Raw genomic sequence first — 20,876 nt, 5'->3', positions numbered from 1 at the left:
CCTTGGGCCAGTCACAGCTCTCTTAGAGCTCTCTCAGCCCCACTTACTTCATAGGGTGTCTGTTGTGGGGAGGGGAAGGGAAGGTGATTGTAAACTGGTTTGATTCTTCCTTAAGTGGTAGAGAAAATCAGCATATAAAAACCAACTCTTCTTCCTCTTCTTTATAAAAATGCATTTAACTGTTGTTTTCTTAATAATGTTTATAAGAGGTATTCTTTAGTGGGCAATATAAAATTCCTGTGTCTTAGATATATGCTACTTATTGTGACAAAAGATTTAACCAGTTCCAGTTTGTATTTTTAATAGGAGCAATTCCAATAATCAGATGTTCAAGAGGAACAGCAGCAGAAATGGTTGCAGTGGTGAGTTCTGAAGAACAAATGAAGCTTTCAAATTAAAGAAAATATTGCTGTTTAACAGAAAGTGTCCGACAATTTGTTGTTCTGTTTGTTTTTTGAACAAGCCATATTGCAGAAGTGATAGGACTAGCTGTATAGCACCATGATTCTGTAGTAATTCTGCATTAGTGAGAAGACATATTCTGGGAAATTTCCCATGCATGTTATTTACACAAATGTTAGATGTGTGGTCAATTTTTTAAAACCACAGCAGAAGCAGCTACAATAATGAATACCTGCTTAGTTATGGCAAGGAGGGGGTAGGCCTGGGTGACAACCATTGGAGCAGCCACAATCTCCTTCCTCTCTTTTGGGACTGGAACTTCTTGGAAGGAGGCAGAGCCTCATTTAGGTCAGGAGGCATAATGGGACTGTTCCAGCAGGCCTGAGAGGAAGGCAACAGACTTTCCCAGGCTGAGAGGGAGATGCCCTGAGAGAAGAGAAGGAACAAGAGGAACCAGGTGGTTATAGCCCATCTCCTCTCTCCATTAGGAGCCCCCTCTGACTCACAATAGACTTACTAACAGGAACAGCCTCCAAGGAAAGCCCTCAGTCCAACATTGGGGAGTAGTGGAGATACGATGCTTCCTCACATACTTGATGTTTGATTTCCAGAATTCCTTTCAGGTTGATGAAGTGTTCTATAAAGCGTATAAACACGAGTAAGAGAAATGACATAAATATATTTTAGGTTATAAATTTAGGGAGGAAAAAATGCAACGGAGAAAGGGTTCTGAAACAGTGGGGCTCTGTTGTAGGGCAAGGGGGTAGTCTTGCATGTGTGTGTCTGGCAGTATCATAGATATTATCTACCAGGTGTACAGAATATAGCCATCTCAAGAGTAATGAAAGTTAATTTAGCCAGCATCATACCAGATTGTGCTTTGACTACAGGGAAAATAAGATTTCCCAGTAAGGAAAACATTTGTGAGGGAGGGGTGTCTATCTCCTGAGGATTCTTTCTTCTTCTTTTGTTATTGTTTATACCTTTTCTCTGTATGGGAATGGTGGGGATGGGGGTCCACAAGTCTGACTTGTCATTTGAGCTAGTTTTGTGGATGTATGGAAAAAGTACTATTTCCTCCCCCCCAGAAACTAGATAAGAAACTCCGAGAAAACCTCAGAGACGCTAGGAACAGTCTTTTCACAGGTGACACGCTTGGGGCTGGACAATTCAGGTAACATTTAGTTTCATATTTCAGAAACATTTTGAAGCGCTATACATATGGATGTTTTACAGTGAGGCAGGTTAACGTACTTCTTTACTAGATTAATTAATTTAATTAAAGATTTAGCGATATTTTAAATGTATTTGAATTATTTATCTAAGGATTTTAAGCATTAGCAGTATTTGTATAAAGCAGAATCTTTTTACTCTTGTTCTTCATTATAAGAGGTGTTGGTCCAACATGAAAAACAGAAGCTTAGATCCTGTGGAGTAGACATAAGGATGCAGTTCTTTCCTGCCATCACCTCTGATACCACCGAGCGCTCCTGCTAGAGGCTGTAGAACTCTCACAGACAAAAAGCTACGTGGGCCAACAGACTACAATTAGGAGGGAGAACCAAGCAAAATCGCCCTCCCCTCCTCCTCCTATCAGTGGTAATTCCATGGTTGCAGGAGCAGTACCAACTAGTTTGTTGCCAAAGCAAGTCCTGCAACCTTCAGCATTTTGGAGGTCTTTGGAGAAGACTACAGGGAATAGAGCAGGAAAGAATGATGTTCTGAGCATCCTTAAACACAGACTCCATAGGATTCAAGCCATACATTTCACATGATTTTAAAATGTGTCATTAAATGAAAACATGTTCCATGGTAAATATTCTGCAGATTTCTGTTATTATTAGGTATGCAGAAACACATGCTGGCACTAACCAAGTATTTTTACTTACAGTTTCCAGAGACCTCTATTAGTACTTGTCGACAGAAACATAGATTTGGCCACTCCCCTGCACCATACTTGGACCTACCAGGCCTTAGTGCATGATGTACTGGTAAGAATTTCTTTTATGATTACAATTCCTTTATTTTCTCTTTACAGCAAGATTCATAATGCAAAATTTTTAGTGCATAACACTGTACTAAATGGCTTGATTTAAGCAGGCAGTGACTCTGAGTAGCTAAAGAACAGTGTCTTCTCAGACAGAGGGAACTGCTGTTTGCTAAAATTACCGGACATCATATTTGTGGATCCTTGCATGTGTGTAATAACCTCAGCTGGTATAGTAAAGAATAATGAGTACACTCTTCATTGATCTTTGGAAACTAGAAAGTATTGGAAAGGACAGTTTCCTACTTACGTACTTTTTGGAGGATTGCAAATAGTGCAGACAATGGCTTGGAACCACTGGAGTCTTTCTGAAGGTGCAAAGATTTCTGCCTGCAGAGTACAGCTTTCTCTCCTCCCCCAAAAATGGCATATAGGGCCTCATCAGGATTAAAATTAAGAGCAGTGAGGATGAAGACGAGAGAGTTCCTAATCTGCCTACCTTGCTGATCAAAGAGAAGCTGACCCCTAAGCGTTGTGATCATGACCTGTTGGTTTCAGTTTGCTTTTTGAGTTGGGTGTCTGGGACTTTCTACTCCCAACTCTTCATTATGGAGATTTTCAGCAAACCTGTCTAGAATGACCTTTGCTAGATTGTACTCCTCCATCCCTCTTGATGCTTCTTGCAGCTCTTTGGTTTTTCTTTGGCATCAGCTGGATAACTCTTCTGCTTGCTGTGCCTTCTAGTAAGCTAGAACATAACTATGATGGGATAAATCCATAGGTATAGACTAGTCATTTTTATGCGAGAGTGCATTCCCCCATCCTTACATTTTCAATTCCTTATTCCCACCTACAAAATCAGTTATTTAGATCCCTTGTTGTGATATTGTGTTCTTTAGATGTTTCATGAATTGTGTCCAAAATGTCATCAATAGTATTTAGTTTATGATCCTGTTTGATTCATAAAACATCTACTAATGTGAACAATTTAAAATATCATTCATCACCACAAGATGGTGTAGATGTTACATATCATTTGATGTTTCTTAATAAGATACTCCTAAAGTTATGAAGGCTGTTTGTATCTAGAAAAAATGTGCAGATATTCTAGATCAGAAGAAGTGAGCTGTGACTCACAAGAGTTCACCCCTGCCAGATATTTTGTTAGTCTTTAAGGTGCTGCTGGACTCTTACTCGTTTCTACTGCTCTAGATAGTCTGAAACTGTAAAGGCTATTTTTGGTTACCACTATCTGATTATTATTTCATTTTTATCTCCTGACTAAAACTAGGTATTTACTAAATTGAAGAGTTAAACATATTTTGAGGTACCAATGTATTATGTCATCAAAATAAGAGTTTATTAGTTTGATGTGTTGCTAAAGATTACTGACTCTCAGCCTATATGAAAGAGTTATCTTTGTATGCTGTGTGGCATGTTAATATAAATATCATTTGTACCATGTTGTTGGCAGTGATTTGTTAATGGAAACAGGATGTATGTGTGTTCTGATTTAATAGGGTGATTTTTAAAAATCTTCACTGGCTTCCTTTTTAGCTTCCAGAGCCAATTAAAAGTGATTATTTTGATTTATTAATGGCTTTGAATCAGAAGTCATCTTCAGTGATAAGATAGATGTCTTCTTCCATGTAAATCTGCCTGCTCTTCTGTGTGAATCTGCCCCTGGGACTTTAGGAAGAACAGAATCTTTTTCTGTGATGGCTCCCTGTTCATTCAATGCTCTCTTCACAGACTTGGACCTGCCATGAAGATGCCTCTCTCTTCCTTGAATTATTAACTAGTAGCTCCTCCTAGGGAGATACTTTTCTCAAATTTATTTGATGTTTTGATTCCTATGAAACAGAATGTCTTTCTGAATGTATTGAAATCAAAACAAGATCCAACCTTATAGTCTCACCTTAATGCCATTTTGAGTGATGAAATTATCCATCATTACATTATCCCTATTTTTAGAAATATGATTGTTTCCCTGTTGGTGAGATCTCCAAGCTGGTCTTCTAGTTTAAATCTAGGAATTCTTAAAATCGGTCCCAATAGGGAAATTCTCTGATCTAATTTGTTACTCTATTTATCCCAAGTTTATATTAACTGAAGAAGTACAAACTTCTGTTCACGTAGCCTAATCCTTTGATATATTCCTAATCACAGGATAATATGTAAAGATGCTAATACCAAAGATTGTTCTAGTTTATACCTCCTTTCATTCTTATATTGCACAATTCATTGTCCTAACCTGCAATGCTGAGTAGCTTTTTAGTAGAGTACAAGTGGGGAATCCACAAGGGTTCATTTTCCCTTGTATACTTCCCCACACTATTTCCTCTTTCTCTTCTTCCCATTTACCAACCACCTTTTTCAAAACTGCCCCCTTTCTTCAGCTTTATTTATTGTTTACTTACTTTATTTATACCCCACTTTTCTCCCAGTGGAAACCCAAAGCAGTTTACATCATTTTCCTCTGCCCTATTTTATCCTCACAACAATCCTGTAATATAGATTAGGCTGAGAGAGAGTAACTGGCCTGAGGTCATTGAGCAATCCTCCATGGCAGAGTGGGGATTTGAACCTGGGTCTCCCAGATCCTAGTTTGACACTCTAACCACTACAGGCCACTAGATCTCTTCCCTTTCCATCCTTCCCTCCTCCAGGCAAGTCTCTCCATGGGAAAAGTCAGTACAAGTTGAAAAAATTGTGTGGTAATAAGTTGCTCCTATGAGTTGTGTAATGGCCACTGCCAGGCTTAGCCAAGTTGCACAGATTGTGTGAAGGCTGCCTTTGGGCCCAAGAAAGCTGTGTTGTAGCCACTGCTGCACCTGAGTAAATTCCACAAATTGCATGTCCCGATGAGTCCTCCCTGCAAGACAGGGGGGAGGGGAACAGAGATGGTCCTCCTCCTACCTTTTTACTCACAGAAACCTGGGTTTGAAGGCTGGCAATATTGTGGTTGCTGTTCCTGTTGGCAGCAGAGGATAAGACTCGCAATAATGGGTTTAAATTGTGGGCAGAAAGGTACCGGCTGGATATTGGAGGGAAAAATTTTACAGTAAGAGTTGTTCAACAGTGGAATCAGCTACCTAGGGAGATGGTGAGCTCCCCCTCACTGGCAGTCTTTAAGCAGAGGCTGGACAAGCACTTGTCAGGGATGCTCTAGCCAGTGATGGCGAACCTTTTAGAGACCAAGTGCCCAACCTGCAACCCAAAACCCACTTATTTATCGCAAAGTGCCAACACGGCAATTTAACCTGAATATTGAGGTTGTAGTTTAGAAAAAAACCAACTCATACATTAACATCCCCACTTCATCCAATGCTAGCGGAGTCGCTCTGCACAGGATCGCACGTCCGGACGGTCTCCAGGGGGCGCGTAGTGCGTAGTGCAGGTGCAGGTAAAGGGTGCGTCGCTGGAAGTCGCGCAGGGTCTCAGCCGGCGGGTAGCGGAGCTGGAAGACAGGCAGGCCGCGCTTGCAGTGCCGCAGGCAGGAGGCGCACCACAGGATGCGCCCGAAGAGCTCCAGCTCAGCCAGCCCCTCGTCCAGCACGGCGCCAGGGCCTGGCTCTCCAAAGGCTGGCTCCCCGAGCCAGGGCTCCCCCTGCGCCTTGCCGCCACCCCCAGCGCACTCCTGGTGGCAGTGTGCCTTGCTGTCGCTCAGCAGGCGGTGGAGGCGCAGGCTGGCCTCCAGGGCGCAGATGCTCTCCTTCCAGCCCTCACCCTTGTACTGCTCCAGCGCGTAGGCACACTGCAGCGGCGGCAGCTCAGCCACCGGGAATCCGCGGAAGCTGTACTTCTCATACTGCGTGCCGACCAGGGCAGCCAGCAGCAGCGGCTTCACCACTCCATGGCCGCCCCGCCACCGCCTGCTGCTCCGGAGCCACTCGGCTGCTCAGAGGCCCATTGGGAGGCTTTGGGAAGCAGGGGAAAAAGGAAGGCGGGAGGCAGGCCTGGGCGGATCCCACAGGGTCTTAGTGCGGCCAGCGGGTGAGGGGAGGGACCAAATGGCCAAAACGTACGGAGGTTTTGCCTTGGATTTGCAACTCTCTAGATGTGCTGGGGTGACGGCGCGCGTGCCCACAGAGAGGGCTCTGCGTGCCCCCTCTGGCATGTGTGCCATAGGTTTGCCACCACTGCTCTAAACTGATCCTGCATGAAGTAAGGGGTTGGACTAGGTGGCCTGTATGGCCCCTTCAAACTCTATGATTCTGTGTATATATTCCTAATAACAGGGTAATATGTTTAGCTTTCTAAAATAAGAAAGTTTCTCAACGCTCATTTTTAGAATGATTAAAGCTTTGTGCCAGGCAACTTTTTAAATATAGTTTAATATGTTTAGATATTTAAAAAATAAAAGCAAGTCATACATCATAGCTCATGAGGTTCAGTGAAGCTGTGTCTGATTCTTCATGAAATTAGCGCAATTTATTTTGAGCAGCTTCATCCCTTCTGTAGAACTTCTAAATTGTACAGGGAAAATAGTTACCATGGTGATGATTATGTAAGTTCTACTTTCACGTAAATCAATGTTAGTTTTCCTCTTCACTCCTGGACTCCAGGGAGATCGTGGCATGCTGAGCCAGATGCCATTCCAACCACAAATTTATAGAACTTCATCTGTTTAGGTAATAACTGTACCTTTACTTCTGATAAACAGATTTGATCTGTCTAGAGTTGCATTTCTTTGATCACAGAGGGGCAAGCCAGTCTTGTAGTGGGTTATGTTCTGTGAAAGTGCAGAAAATATTATATTCTCCTTGAGGCGATAGACATTCCCATATCACTCATACACAGCAATTTCCAGCTGAGTAGTTTCCTGAAGGAGTCCGAGGAAAGGAAGGATGCTTGGCTTTTTCTTATTCAACTTCTTTGTATTTTGTTTCTCCAATAGCCATATCTCCCTGTTTGGTGCTGTCGTTAGAAAGTTGGATATCTGTGGGACTCCTTATTGTACCTCGTTTCATCTTTATGACGTGCAGTGCTGTAGTCTGTTACATTGTACATACATACTTTATGACATAGTTTATCTGAACAGATAGACATAAAGAGCTAGGGAACAGAACAAGGAAAAACGTTTGGAAAATAGCCGTGTCCTCCTGTTCGTTAGGTTAAATACATTAAAGGTCCATGTATAAAAATGTCAATATTTACATAAATTAGTAATTATTATTATTGTGTAAGAATAAATACTATCAGCGCACACTTTTACATAGTGATGTGAGAGAGAATAAAGATTCCTTTCACTATATGAGAGTCAGCGTGGTGTAGTGGTTAAGAGTGGTGGTTTGGAGCGGTGAACTCTAACCTGGAGAACCGGGTTTGATTCCCCACTCCTCCACATGAGCAGCGAACACTAATCTGGTGAACCAGGTTGGTTACCCCACTCCTACACATGAAGCCTGCTAGGTGACCTTGGTCTAGTCACAGCTCTTAGAACTCTCTCAGCCTCACCTAACTCACAAGGTGTCTGTTGTGGGGAGAGGAAGGGAAGGAGATTGTAAGCCGGTTTGAATCTCCCTTAAGTAGTAGAGAAAGTTGACATATAAAAACCAGCTCTTCTTCTTTTATATAATATAAACATGCAAGGAGAGTGATTGCAAAGAGGAATCGGAGTGCCAGTAACAATAGGTTAGCATGAGAAAATACAATTTCTAAATTCTTTAGCTTTATTTTGATTGGGAAGGGTAGTGAGTAGAGAAATTATTATTTGTTCCAGTAATATGTGATAAATAGAAGACATTGGTACTGAATGAGACTTTAGAGTTAATGGAGTAGTGAATTGTAACATTAAAAGTATTAATGCTTTATCCCATGAGTAAATGTTCAAAACAAATGTCTCCTGTATTCAGTAAAGAACTGAGGGAATACATATGCCACAGCTCAGGAAGTAGTATTAACGGTAGTATTAAGATGCAGCAGTTGCCCAGTGAAAAAAGCTTATAACTATCTGTTCTTAAACTTTTATAGAAAAAAATTGATTGCCTTAAATTACTTTAGCTTGTTCGTACAATGTTTAAAATGATGTAGAATTATAGAGTTGGAAGGGATCACCAGGGTCATCTAGTCCATATTTAATTGAAAGTTCAAAATCAGTGTCAGTGTAAAATTAAGGTTTTGTTTTTTACTCTGTTTTGTATTAGGAATATCTTGCTTTCTTATGCTGTACAGTAGACAAAGATTATAATCAGATCATTCTTTTATAGGATTTTCATTTAAACAGAGTTATTCTGGAAGAGTCTTCAGGAATGGAAAGTTCCCCGGCAGGTGCTAGACCAAAGAAGAAAAATAAAAAGTCATATGATTTAACTGCAGCTGATAAATTCTGGCAGAAACACAAAGGCAGGTAAGTGGTATAATATAAATTGATTTCTGTTTCAGTTTGTTTCTAAAACAAATCATATGAGATAATACAAAATTCAGTAACGTGACAATACAGAATACAATATACAAAGAAGTCAAGTCATGGCAAAATCTGTTTTCAAACATTTTTAATTATGTAAATTCTAGCTATAAACTGTGTAACATTTCTTTAGCCCTTTCCCAGAGGTAGCAGAGTCCGTTCAGGAAGAGCTGGAATCTTACAGAGCTCAAGAAGATGAAGTCAAGAGGCTCAAAAGTATAATGGTAAGGCCTAATCTGATAATGTTCTTGGAGTTTATATTGTGCTTTGAAAATATTTACACTTAAGAAATTTATTAGATGCAACATCATGGTCATGCCAGATTAAACTGGATGACTCTTGGGTTTTTTGTCTGTGGGACAGATTTTGAGCTAGATGAATTGTACTTTAGGTTAATGAGGTTTGAAAATGTGTTTCAGCCCCCTGCTAAATATGCGTCTGTATGAGATGTTGCAAACATATTGCAAATTTAACACTTGGTAACATTTAAATGGATTCAGCAACTATGCTAGCATCTTCATTAGTAATTCATACTGCATTGTGCTTATGGTGAAGATGCCCGTGACACTGATTGGTTGAGATAGCCTATTATGATTACTTGGAATGTGCATGAGCATTCCAGTTTTCAGTAAACAAAACTGTCTAAATGCTTGCAGTCCATGTTGATGAGCCATCTCAGTTTTGCTGAGATGAATACCTTCCATGGGCCCCAAAGACTTGTGGAGACAGGTTGAGGATTATTAAAAGATCCCAGGAAGTAGGAAAGTGAAAGGTTGAGGACCCAGAGGGGAAGGTGGCTGAAAGAAGGTGCATAGTACTCAATAAAGTGAGAACCTCAGGAAAGGTGCACAAAGAAATGGGCCTGGGGGAAAAAATCCCATTTTAAGATCAGGAATGGTGGGGGATGGATGCTGGGGGAGCTGCCAAGAGGTGGAGGGCATGAATGAAGTGTGTCAAGCTAATGCTCTGAAAAGCAGGAAACAGCAAATGTTGGACATGGGCTGAAGGAAGAAGAATGTAGGGCGATGATAAAACCTCACAGAGAGCTTGGTTGCTTTTTGACCATTTTCTTTCATAGAGCCTTTGGCAGATGCAGTGGTGATTTTACTACTGTGTTATCCTTGGGTTTTGTCTTTCTGGTTGTTTTAAGGTTTTTAATCTGGTTGTTCTGAACATTCTATAATATTATTTTCTTGTTACTCAGATGGGTTTTATAATTTCTGTATTTCATTATATGATGTCACCGGTGTGGTATAGTGGTTAGAATGATGGACTAGGATGCAGGAGACCTGAGTTAAAATCCCCACTCTGACATGAAGCTCAGTAAGCACTTCGGCCTGTCAGACTCTCTGTGTAGCCTATTTCGGATGCTTGTTGTGAAGATAACATGTATGCTGCCATGAGTTCCTTGCAAGGAGAGCAGGATAAAAATGGACCGGATAGCATTTTTAATTTTGTCTGCTGTTTTGGGAATTTTATAAAAGGGGGGGTGTTACACACTTAAACATATTTGTAGGAAAGAAAAGGGACAGGCAAAGGGAATTTGAAGGGATGAAGTACTAAGATGGTACAGAACTAATTTTGTAATCTAGAAACTACCGAGTTTGCAGTAATTTTGAGACTTGTGAAGAAGGAGGTGTCTCTCCAGTTCTTCATGCAATGTGTATTGATAAAGGAGGGTTGGAGGGGCGTAGGCTTGTGCAGCTCTTGCCATTGTGATAATTTCAGAGGTCATAGAAGGTGATGATGGTTGTCATATTTTTCTAGTATAACACAAAAATACTACTCAACAAGCATTTCTCAAGAGTGTTCTTAGAAAGGTTTCACGTTCATACATTAGCTGTTGTGGCTAGCAACAAGTATGTTGCAATAAGCTTCTAACGGTACAATTCATGTACACCAGTAGACCCAGATTTTTATTTCTTCTCTTCTTTGAGTTGGCTGCTTTTATGGTTGGCTAAAATAGAAGTCCAGTGGCACCTTAAAGACTAACAAAATTTATTCCAGTATGCGCTTTCTTGAATCAGAGCTTACTTTTTCAGATGCTCATGGGAAGGAAATCCCATAACTGACCTCATAAAAGCTCATGTTGGAGTAAACTTTGCTAGTCATTTAAGGTGCCTCTAGACTTTGCTTATTTTGTTACAGTCCAGAAACACAGCCACCCCTCTGTTTTATAGTTGTCAGTGATTTGTGCCATTTTATTTTTTGTATACCACATCAAAAGCTTTACGACTATAAGGACGTATAGAAATAATTTAAATAGATATTTATTCAAACAGATCATGGTTGATCTGTTGTTCTCCTGTGCAGGTTAACAGGTTTCTGTATTCAGACTATAACCATCATTTCTGTTATATTCTTATCGCAGTATATATGGCTATTGCTGTTTTTAAAATGTTTTTCCTCCTAGGGATTAGAAGGAGAGGATGAAGGAGCAATAAGCATGCTTTCTGATAACACAGCTAAACTAACTTCAGCTGTTAGGTAAGCATGTGGATGTGTGCTGTTAAGTGTGAGGAAAAGGCATCATTTGGTTTTCTTCGTTCTCTTGCAAGGACAGTTCCTTGAGTCCCCAGGTTACGTTCCAAATTAGAAACACATCACTAATATTTAAATTACATATGGCATTACTGCTATTTAACTGGTGTACAGCAATAGACAACTGGTTTTGGATTAGGAACTGATTATAATCTGCTTTCAGTTTGCAAAATTTGGTGAGGTGACAGAGAAATTAACTCTGCAATATCTAGTGGGTGTGACCCTTTACTGCAGCTGGAGAGCAGCAACACAGACTAGAAGAATCAAGAGCTAATTTCTGGGATAATATGGCAAAACAGCAGACTCTGGGAAAGGTTAGCTAGGTTACCAGAAGTATGGTTTGGTGTAAATTATTCCACTAGCAGGTATCTGCTTCAGAGTGATTTTTAATACATAAAAGAAGTGATGAATCTGCAGGCTACATCTTTAATCGTTAGTGAGATGTCAGCCTGAGTCTTACTGGGTTTCTCTTAACGAAATAGCACCTCTGGATCCATATACCTTTGATAGGGGTATTAGTAATAAGTGACTCCAGTTAGCTTTCCTGATAATGGGTTGTAGGGGCCCTATCACTCCAGTCTTGACCCATCTATACTGGCTACCAGTTTGTCTCTGGGCACAATTCAAGGTGCTGTTGTTGACCTTTAAAGTCCCTTATGAAGGACCACCTACTCTCTTATGAACCCACCTGACTGCTACTCTCAACTTTCAAGACCCTACTTCTGGTACCCCTGCCTTCTGAGATTAGGTAGGTGGCAACCCAGGAAAGGGCCTTCTTGGTCATGGCACCAAAAATCTAGAATGTTCTCCCCAGAAAGACTTGCCTGTGCCTTTCTATTGCTGTCTTCTGCCAGTGGGTAAACGTCTCTTTGTTTCATCTGGGGTTCTCTCAGCGATCCCTTTTTCTTATCGTATAATTGTTGTTTTTATGTTTTTATATGTTTATTTTTGCTTTCTTTTAACAACATGTTTTTGATTGGTATTAAGGGTTTTTAAGACATGTTTTTATTATGTATGTTTTTACTTTGTTAGCTGCCTTGGTGGCCCTGATGAGACAGAAAGGTGGGGTATAAATGTTCTAAATAAATAAATCCTCCCAGACTGCCGAAGGTTCATATAGGTGGGGACTCTCCGTTAGAGAACTTTTCAAGTCGTTTTCATTGGCAGAGCTATCATACTTAAGAACTCTAACTCTGACCCAGTGGGCAAGGACAAAGCAGGGCTTAGGTTTTCCTTTGGCACAGAGATCCCAGTCTTTTGAGTGTATGTAAAGTGCCTTGGGGTTTTCACAGCAAGAGACTAACAGAGTTGGTTTTCCAGTGCCTTCTGCATAGCAACCCAGGTATTCCTTGGTGGTCTCCCATCTGAATATTAACCAGGGCTGACCCTGCTTAGCTTCCAAGATCTGATGAGATTGGCCTGTACCATTCTGTCTTCCCTCCTTCCCAATCCTTTAGTAAGACAGAATTCCCAGATACTACTGCTTAGGAGATCTTTATGTCTGTTGAAGTGTCTATTTTGCTTCCTCTACTTGCAGGTATTTCTATAGTATTGTTGACTGCTTCCTGCTGGTTACATTCATGGTTTGAATGTGGCCAGTTAGCTTGTATGTAATGTTTTTCAGCTCTCTTCCAGAGCTTCTGGAAAAGAAGAGGCTCATAGATCTTCATACCAACGTAGCAACTGCTGTTTTAGAGCATATAAAGGTATGGGAACCTTTCTTTTAAAACTTGTTAATCTTTATATTAAAATATTATTGATGTTCAGTCATGAAATATAACATGTAAGTTCATTGAGAACGAACAATGAGGTTCAGAGGTGAAGATACCATATGCATCAAGTTTAGGTTATCAGACAAAATAAACATTTGAAAATGAAAGAGTTGCACAATAGAACTTCAGCAGGGTTGAGGATTGCTGTCCTTGAGGAGAAGAGTGATTTTAGAGACCAGTAAGAACATAAGAAAGGCCCTGCTGGATCAGACCAAGGCCCATCAAGTCCAGCAGTCTGTTCACACAGTGGCCAACCAGGTGCCTCTAGGAAACCACAAACAAGACGAGTGCAGCAGCACCATCCTGCCTGTGTTCCACCGCACCCAAAATAATAGGCATGCTCCTCTGATACTAGAGAGAATAGGTATGCAGCATGACTAGTATCCATTCTAACTAATAGCCATGAATACCCCTTTCCTCCATGAATATGTCCACTCCCCTCTTAAAGCCCTCCAAGCTGGCAGCCATCACCACATCCTGGGGCAGGGAGTTCCACAATTTAACTATGCATTGTGTGAAAAAATACTTCCTTTTATCTGTTTTGAATCTCTCACCCTCCAGCTTTAGCAGATGACCCCGCGTTCTACTATTATGGGAGAGGGAGAAAAACGTCTATCATGTCTCCCCTCAGCCGCCTTCTTTCCAAGCTAAACAGCCCTAAGCGTCTTAACCGCTCCCCATAGGACAGTTGCTCTAGTCCCCTAATCATTTTAGTTGCTCTTTTCTGCACCTTCTCAAGCTCTGTAATATCCTTTTTTAGGTGTGGTGACCAGAACTGTACACAGTATTCCAAGTGCGGTCTCACCATAGATTTGTACAAGGGCAGTATGATATCAGCAGTTTTATTCTCTATTCCTCGTCTAATTATGGCCAGCATGGAATTTGCCTTTTTTACAGCAGCCGCACACTGGGTTGACATCTTCATTAAGATATCCACTACCACCCCAAGATCCCTTTCTTGGTCTGTCGCTGCCAGCACAGATCCCATCAGTGTATATGTGAAGTTGGGATTTTTTGCCCCAGTATTCATCACTTTACACTTAGTAGCACCTTAAAGTAGCACCTTAAAGACCAAAAGGAGGAGGAAAGATATTCAGGAGAGAAGTTTATATGCTGAATTACGTAGTCCCACCTTTTTTCCTCTCAAACTTTAGCCAACTCACTATAGACTTGTGAAAAGTTAGCAGATACTCACTATATCTAGAAGATTTTTCAGAGCTGGAGTAGCTATGTGGCTAGCAGTATGATCCTATGTAGAGTTACCGCATTCTCAGCACATTTCTTTCAGTGGAATAACCATGCACAGGATTGTACAGTAAGTGTGTAAGCTGGAAAATCTGCAGTTCAGTCCTCTATTCTGCTTTGAGCTCACTCGGTGTTCCTAGGCACCTTCAGTCCCCTGTCAGCAAACATCAAAGAATGGTTATAAAATATCTGTTGGGATAATTTATGTGAAATGTTTAGAATGTGCTGGATACACACTGTTGTGTTAGTAGTGTTATTGTTTTTCTCAGGTGCCATGCAGCAGCCATTGTGTGCTAAGGTCTAAACTTGACTGAAGCACTTTGCCTTGGCCTCAGATGGAGGGAGGTTGAACGCTGTCCTATTCTGTCTCCGCTCCCCTAACTCTACTTCCTTCTCAGCTGGGAGCCAGAGAGGCTATATCTTGCTCAGCTTTTTCCCACTAGCCATGTCAGGGGCAGCCCCAGTGGCCTTCCTCTTCCCAGCAGTCCTGTGAGGGTGAGATTCCGCCATTCAAATCACAATTAACAGACATCAGCTTCCTTGCTCCTCAGTTACTATAGTAGTCTACATAGTATGATGTTTACTTCTGGGGGGGGCATACCATGTAGCATTAAAAGCAGTTGTAACTTGTATTTTCCTCAAAATGAAGGACAACTTCGCTGTGGTTTTTATCTAATCCATAAATTTGACTGGTCTTCAGCCAATGTTCTGTCAAATCAATCTGGTCTTTTGAACAGTAACAAACAAATGAAAAGTGTAGGCAAAAGGCCAGGCTAGTATCTCATAGTGGTATGAGCAGAGCAAGTATGAAAACCGAAATAACTAATCCAGTAATCTATTTTCCACTTATTTTACTGAACTTCATTGAGAATAACTGCATGTCTATTAATAGGTGCAGTGTGTTGAATGATTTCTTCTGTCTCCAGAAGTCTAGCCTATGTTACCAAAAGCAACACCACTGCATTGTTTGGGTGGCACTTCTTAATAATAATCGAAAGCATTTGTGGTAATTGTCAGACTACTGACACTTATTTTTTCTCTGCGCTTCACAACCATATTGTATATCTCCTGCAGTGTTTGGATGTGGAACATTTTGTGACAACTTTATTAGATAACTGAGGAATTGTGCAGTATTTCCATATAAACTAATGCCAGTTGGTAATATTGAGTCACTACCTGGTGCCTTGACATCTCCCTTTTCCGGGAAAGTGGTGGCAAGCCAAAATTGAACACCAGTTAAGTTCCAAGGCAGGATGTGGTTGGGTAATATTTGTATGATTAACGGTCTTCCCCTTCCAAGACACAGAAGCCAGATGTCATTGCTGAATTAGATGGTTTTGACACTGTGAAGGTGAAATAAGTTGTTAGGGTCATCTTCTTTTGTTTATTCTGAAAGTATTTAAGCATTTGTATCCTGGATACTTAGCTGGAGCTTACAAAGCCAGCAGTGACCCCAAGGAGTCACCAAAACAATACATCTAGTTAAAATCACAATATAATTAAAACCATTAGTTGTTGACAGTGAAATCTAACAGAAGATAACCCTGAACCCCCCAAAATAACTCTTGTCAGCAACTCCTCCAAATATATAAGTGAAAACAGATTTTTACCCTGGTGCCTGAAGCTAATAAGGTGGGGCACCTTCCGGGAAGTGCTCTCCTTAATGGCCATCTGCATCGCTTTGAGTGGGGCTCATAGATGGGCATTCCCAGATTATGTTAACTGATGAGCAGGCCTGTCTGGAGTAAGCAGTTTTTCAGATTTCTCTTTTGTAATTGGAGCTGGAAAAGGGAAATTAGAGTACTGTTCATCTTTAAATAGTAATCTTTTAAGTAAATCAGACCAACGGTAAATGTAACAAGGATTAGGCCGTTGATAATTTATTGTTTGAGATGCATAGAGAGCAATATTGCTGTATACAGCAAAATTGCATCCAGCAGTTCAGGATGTATTCATCACCACTTTCAAGTCCAGCTTCTGGTTCTTTGGTATCTATGTCCATAGATGTAGATTTTGTATTTACCTTAAATCAAAACAACAACAAAATACCGTTATTACATTTTATCTCCTACCTTTCTTTTGTGGGTTACCTTAAATCTGAACTAAGGGGTTTGATCCTGCTTCAGCTTTTACTGGTGTTCACATCAGTGTGCAGGCTTGACTTCATTATTTCTTAGGCGAGAATAACGGTATACAGAATTGCAGCTGTAACAATAAGTGAGAAATGTTTCTAGTTTCTGTATTGACGTTCTGTGACATTACCTGATACAATAATGCCCGCTTAATATATAATAATGTTTCAGTCATTCCCTCACACCATTATCTATAGTGCCCAGTTTACAGCTGCTTTCCACATTTTCGAAGCCACAGCACGAGGAAATGTGAGATTAATAACCAGCTCATGGGCCCTGGCAGTTTTTTGTCATATTTAAGGGTTGAGCTAAATGCTGGAAAGAACACACATTTCCCAAGATACATTACCAATGTTTATTGGTTAAGTTTAGAAGAAATGAAACCCTGTATTAAGTTAATTATTTAAGCTGTTGAGAGCTTGGCCAGTGGCCGTTGGGAAGTAGCTAGAATTAAATAGATTCAAGGATAACATTATAGCAGTGCTTTTGCTGGAAGCATTCTTCATACTATTGTTTGAGGCATTTCTGTTTATTTTACTGATATGCAGCAGCAGAAGACCACAACTTTAGAATGTAGTATTTCCGGATTTTACTCTTATTTATATTGAATTTTGTCATTTTGGCAGTCATTTTGTCATAATGATTATCAGAAGTGATAATGCTGATTCATCCGGTACCTTATTTTTTTAAATAAGTTTATTTCAGGAAATAGCTTGACATTAAGGCAGAGTCTACCTTAGCATCATTCTAATGTCATTTGTTTATTTAGCACAATTCTAATATTAAGAGTTGTATAGCGTTGCTTTACCACCAGTAAGGATGTACATGCTAGGTATATTCCCAGGGGAGGGGCCATGGCTCTGGGGCAGAGCAACTGCTTGGCATTCAGAAGGCGCCAGGTTCAATCCCCGGCATCTCCAGTTAAAGGGACTAGGCAAGTAGATGATGTGAAAGACCTCAGCCTAAGACCCTGGAGAGCCGCTGCCAGTCTGAGTAGACAATACTGACTGATGGGCCATGGGTCTGATTCAGTATAAGGCAGCTTCATGTGTTCATGGGTATTATAAATAGATTTTAGCTGTCTATAATGGAGACTTGTTTCTACTATTACTTGAAATAATCAACCTAGATAACTCATTAAGCAGTTGTGGTGCATCTTTCCCCCCATTTAAGCTTTCCTATTTTTAAATCTTCGAACGGCTACATTTTTTAAAATAGCATATTCTGGTAGAGCACTTAAAGATTTATGGCATAATTTGTACAATTCCACATTTGTATGTTTGGTATCTAGTCTGATTTTAATCTAGAGGGTAATATTTCCATTTTATGAAAAGCTTTTTTGGAAAATCCCAAATACTTCTCTTACTGGAACTAGAGACAAAATTTGAGGCAGGGGAAAACAACTTGACATCACGGAGAAATGAAGGTATGCACAGCTTGTGCCAATTTCTGTTGTTACTGAGATCAGTGCTAGTGTCTGTGTTCACCTCAAAACCAAGTGTGTCTGAAGAGAATGGCTTTAGTAAAAGGTACTGGTGTATTTTACTCCTGCTGTATTCATTTTAGTTTGTGTGTAATATAATATTAAAATTCTTTCATATGAAGGATTTCAGGGTCTGTTGAACACTACTTTTTCATTCTCGCTGTGCATACCAGCGATTAGCTGAACTGAAAAATCTCCCAGTTCTGCCATTTGTTTTCCCCTACTCAGAGAGAAAGAAGGAAGGAGCATATAAACTTGATCCCAAAATTTACTCCCAATCTTTACTCCCAATTTCTCTGGGAAGAGAAATGCTCAAAGTGAAATAACACAAAGTGAAATAATATCTAAACATGATGAATCTCATGTTCATCATTAGAAATTTTGTTTTACATGTTTTACAGTGCATTCCTAAGGAGAGTTACTCCAGTCTAATCCCATTCATTTCGGTGGGCTTAGACTGGAGCAACTCTCCTTAGGAATGCTTTGTTAATGTATTAAGAAAAGCAAAATGTATTTATTTAGTTACTTTAAAAAAATTCTTCCTCTTCAGGAATTTAGCCAAGGTATCTTACAAAATAAAAATAGTAAAAACAAAACAATAAAATATGTTAATTAAAATCCAGCATTGGGGGGGGGGGCGGGAATCCTAGCATAAAAACAAATACCATAAAAACAGGCCACAGACACCTTAAAATAAGTTTCCAGACTAAAACAGTGCTTTCCCCTTAATTAAAAGCCTGGGGAACAGAAACATTTTGGTCTGGTACCTAAAAGAAAGCAATATAGGCGCCATGCAATCTTCAAGGGGAAGGGGATTCCGTAAGTGAGATGCCACTACTGAAAAAGCCCTGTCTCTGGTTTCCATCCACCTCACCTCTGAAGCCAGGGGTTATGAGGCAGATCAACTGGTGAAGCTTAACCACATAATATTTTTGTACTAGCTACAGCAGTGGTCTACAATGTGGTGCCTATGGGTGCCCTGGCACCCTCCCACACCTTTCTTGGTACCCTCCAAGTGTCTACAGAAAGTGGGCGGGGCCGAGTGGGGCTGTTGGCCATTGGAGATTTGATTGGTTGTGCAGTTTTTTTTAAAAAAAATGTTGCATTGACAGCAGCTGCCACCGCAACACAAAGATCTTCATTATATGACTGAAGGTAAGCTATGGCAGCCATTTTGTGGCTGGCTCCTCCTCCTGCAGCAACCATTTTGTGGCTGTGTCCACCAACTTTATCAGAATTCCACAGTGCCTACTGGCTGAAAAAAAGTTGGGAATCCCTGAACTACAGAGTGTAATTTTAACAATTTGTTGTTATGATTTTGTCAACAGGCACGTAAACTAGATGTGTATTTTGAATGTGAAGAAAAAATCATGAGCAAGTCCACATTGGATAAATCACTTTTGGACATGATTTCTGACCCTGATGGTAAGTGTGGAAAACGGGATTTACTGTAAACCTAACATTCTGAAGAATGTTGGCATACAGGCAAGCTAAGTTAGTCAAAGACTTCTGACTGAGTTGTTGCAAAGCCGTGGCTGCTTGAGGTAGATAAACCAAAGGTGTGAGTCAGTATTTCATATGTTCTTTACTCATATATGCCTTTTACAATTCACTGGAATAGAGTAGTTATGTTTATGGACTTCTGTTCTTATAAACAATAGGTTAGATGTTAATAACTGTGAGCAGACGGCACTTGTGGACACTCATCTTTCCCAGTTCCTGTTGCCCACAGCCACCCTCTGAAACTGTCTGAAAGCTAACGCTATGGTCAGAGGAGCCTTGTAGACAAAAATTCCTCAAAGCACGGGGCAGCTCCAGTACGCAGTGGGGACTGAGCAAAATTGATCCCACATTTGTCTTTCACTAACACAAGCCTCTTGCACCTATGGAAACTCCACCAAGGGATGAACAAGAAGAGGCAACTTTGCCTGATTTCCTTCTCACTCAGAAAGGAAACTCACCTAGCTTACTGCAGGATTGGACATGGAATCCATGCTGATCTATACACGCTTGAGAGGAAACCCTTCCAGAGTGTCTATCTTGTGCTTTTCCCATGGCAGCTGAACATGTACCGCTTCAGTGTCGGCTTTTCTGAGCTGCTTGCAAATGTTTTCTACATACACAACCATCTGATATTCACCACATGTACCTGACTCTCTATATTGCCATGGGTCCCCAGTATAGTGCCCATGGTTGCCTTGGTGCCTGCTGACACCTTTCTTGGGGCTCACCAAGTGTTTTTAGAAAGTGGATGTGGCCAGGTGGGGCTCCTGCCCAGCAGGGCTTCTGATTGGCCTCTGAGGATCTGACTGGCTGTGCAGATTAAAATATTTTTTTGGGTGGCAGCTGCCACTTCAGAGTTGAATCTGTCTCTCTTTCGCTCTTTTCTCCCAGTTTTTTTTAATTACTCCTCTTGTCCTTTGCACTTGGGCTTCCTCTGTGGGCTTCCTTTCTCATGATGACCATTTTGTGGTTACGCCTACGACCTTGTCAGAATTCCAAAGGTGCCTGCAGGCTCAGAAAGGTTCGGGACCCCTGCCTATGCTCTGTATACATTTCTGAAGACTATTGGCTAGTTTTTAACAATGACTGACAATTATTATGGCCCAGTGGACTCTGAAATTTGAGTTTTTAAGTGGAAGCACAAATTGCACTGAGGCACTACAATTTTGTTCTTTCACTGAAAAAAGTCAGTGTATACTTAGCATAGCAGAATGTGGCCATATGCCATTGTGCAAAAAACAAAAAAAACAAAAAACCCTCTAACATACCTGTCTACCTTCCCATGCAGTACTAATTTCCGTTTCAAGGACCTTTCATTATTTCATTTATTATAAAAAAAAACTTAGGTGATGCTTCCAATTCAGTAGTGGAGCCTGTACATCTCATTTTGTTTTTAAGAAAG

At 40.6% G+C, this 20,876-nt stretch overlaps 1 protein-coding gene across 1 annotated transcript in view; it reads left to right on the top strand.

Annotated features, from left to right (window-relative positions):
• Nucleotides 1-20,876, top strand: part of SCFD1 (sec1 family domain containing 1) — a 59,228-nt gene that overhangs the window by 12,071 nt on the left and 26,281 nt on the right. The window contains exons 8-15 of the mRNA XM_056850689.1: nt 307-362; nt 1,491-1,576; nt 2,294-2,393; nt 8,602-8,741; nt 8,932-9,022; nt 11,212-11,285; nt 12,964-13,045; nt 19,300-19,396. Coding sequence (XP_056706667.1) covers nt 307-362; nt 1,491-1,576; nt 2,294-2,393; nt 8,602-8,741; nt 8,932-9,022; nt 11,212-11,285; nt 12,964-13,045; nt 19,300-19,396 — 726 coding nt within the window. The remainder of the gene's footprint in view (nt 1-306; nt 363-1,490; nt 1,577-2,293; nt 2,394-8,601; nt 8,742-8,931; nt 9,023-11,211; nt 11,286-12,963; nt 13,046-19,299; nt 19,397-20,876) is intronic.

Source organism: Euleptes europaea, chromosome 6 (genome assembly GCF_029931775.1).
Source record: "Euleptes europaea isolate rEulEur1 chromosome 6, rEulEur1.hap1, whole genome shotgun sequence".
Taxonomy (NCBI): Eukaryota; Metazoa; Chordata; class Lepidosauria; order Squamata; family Sphaerodactylidae; genus Euleptes; species Euleptes europaea.
This window is presented reverse-complemented; position numbering and strand designations above follow the sequence as displayed.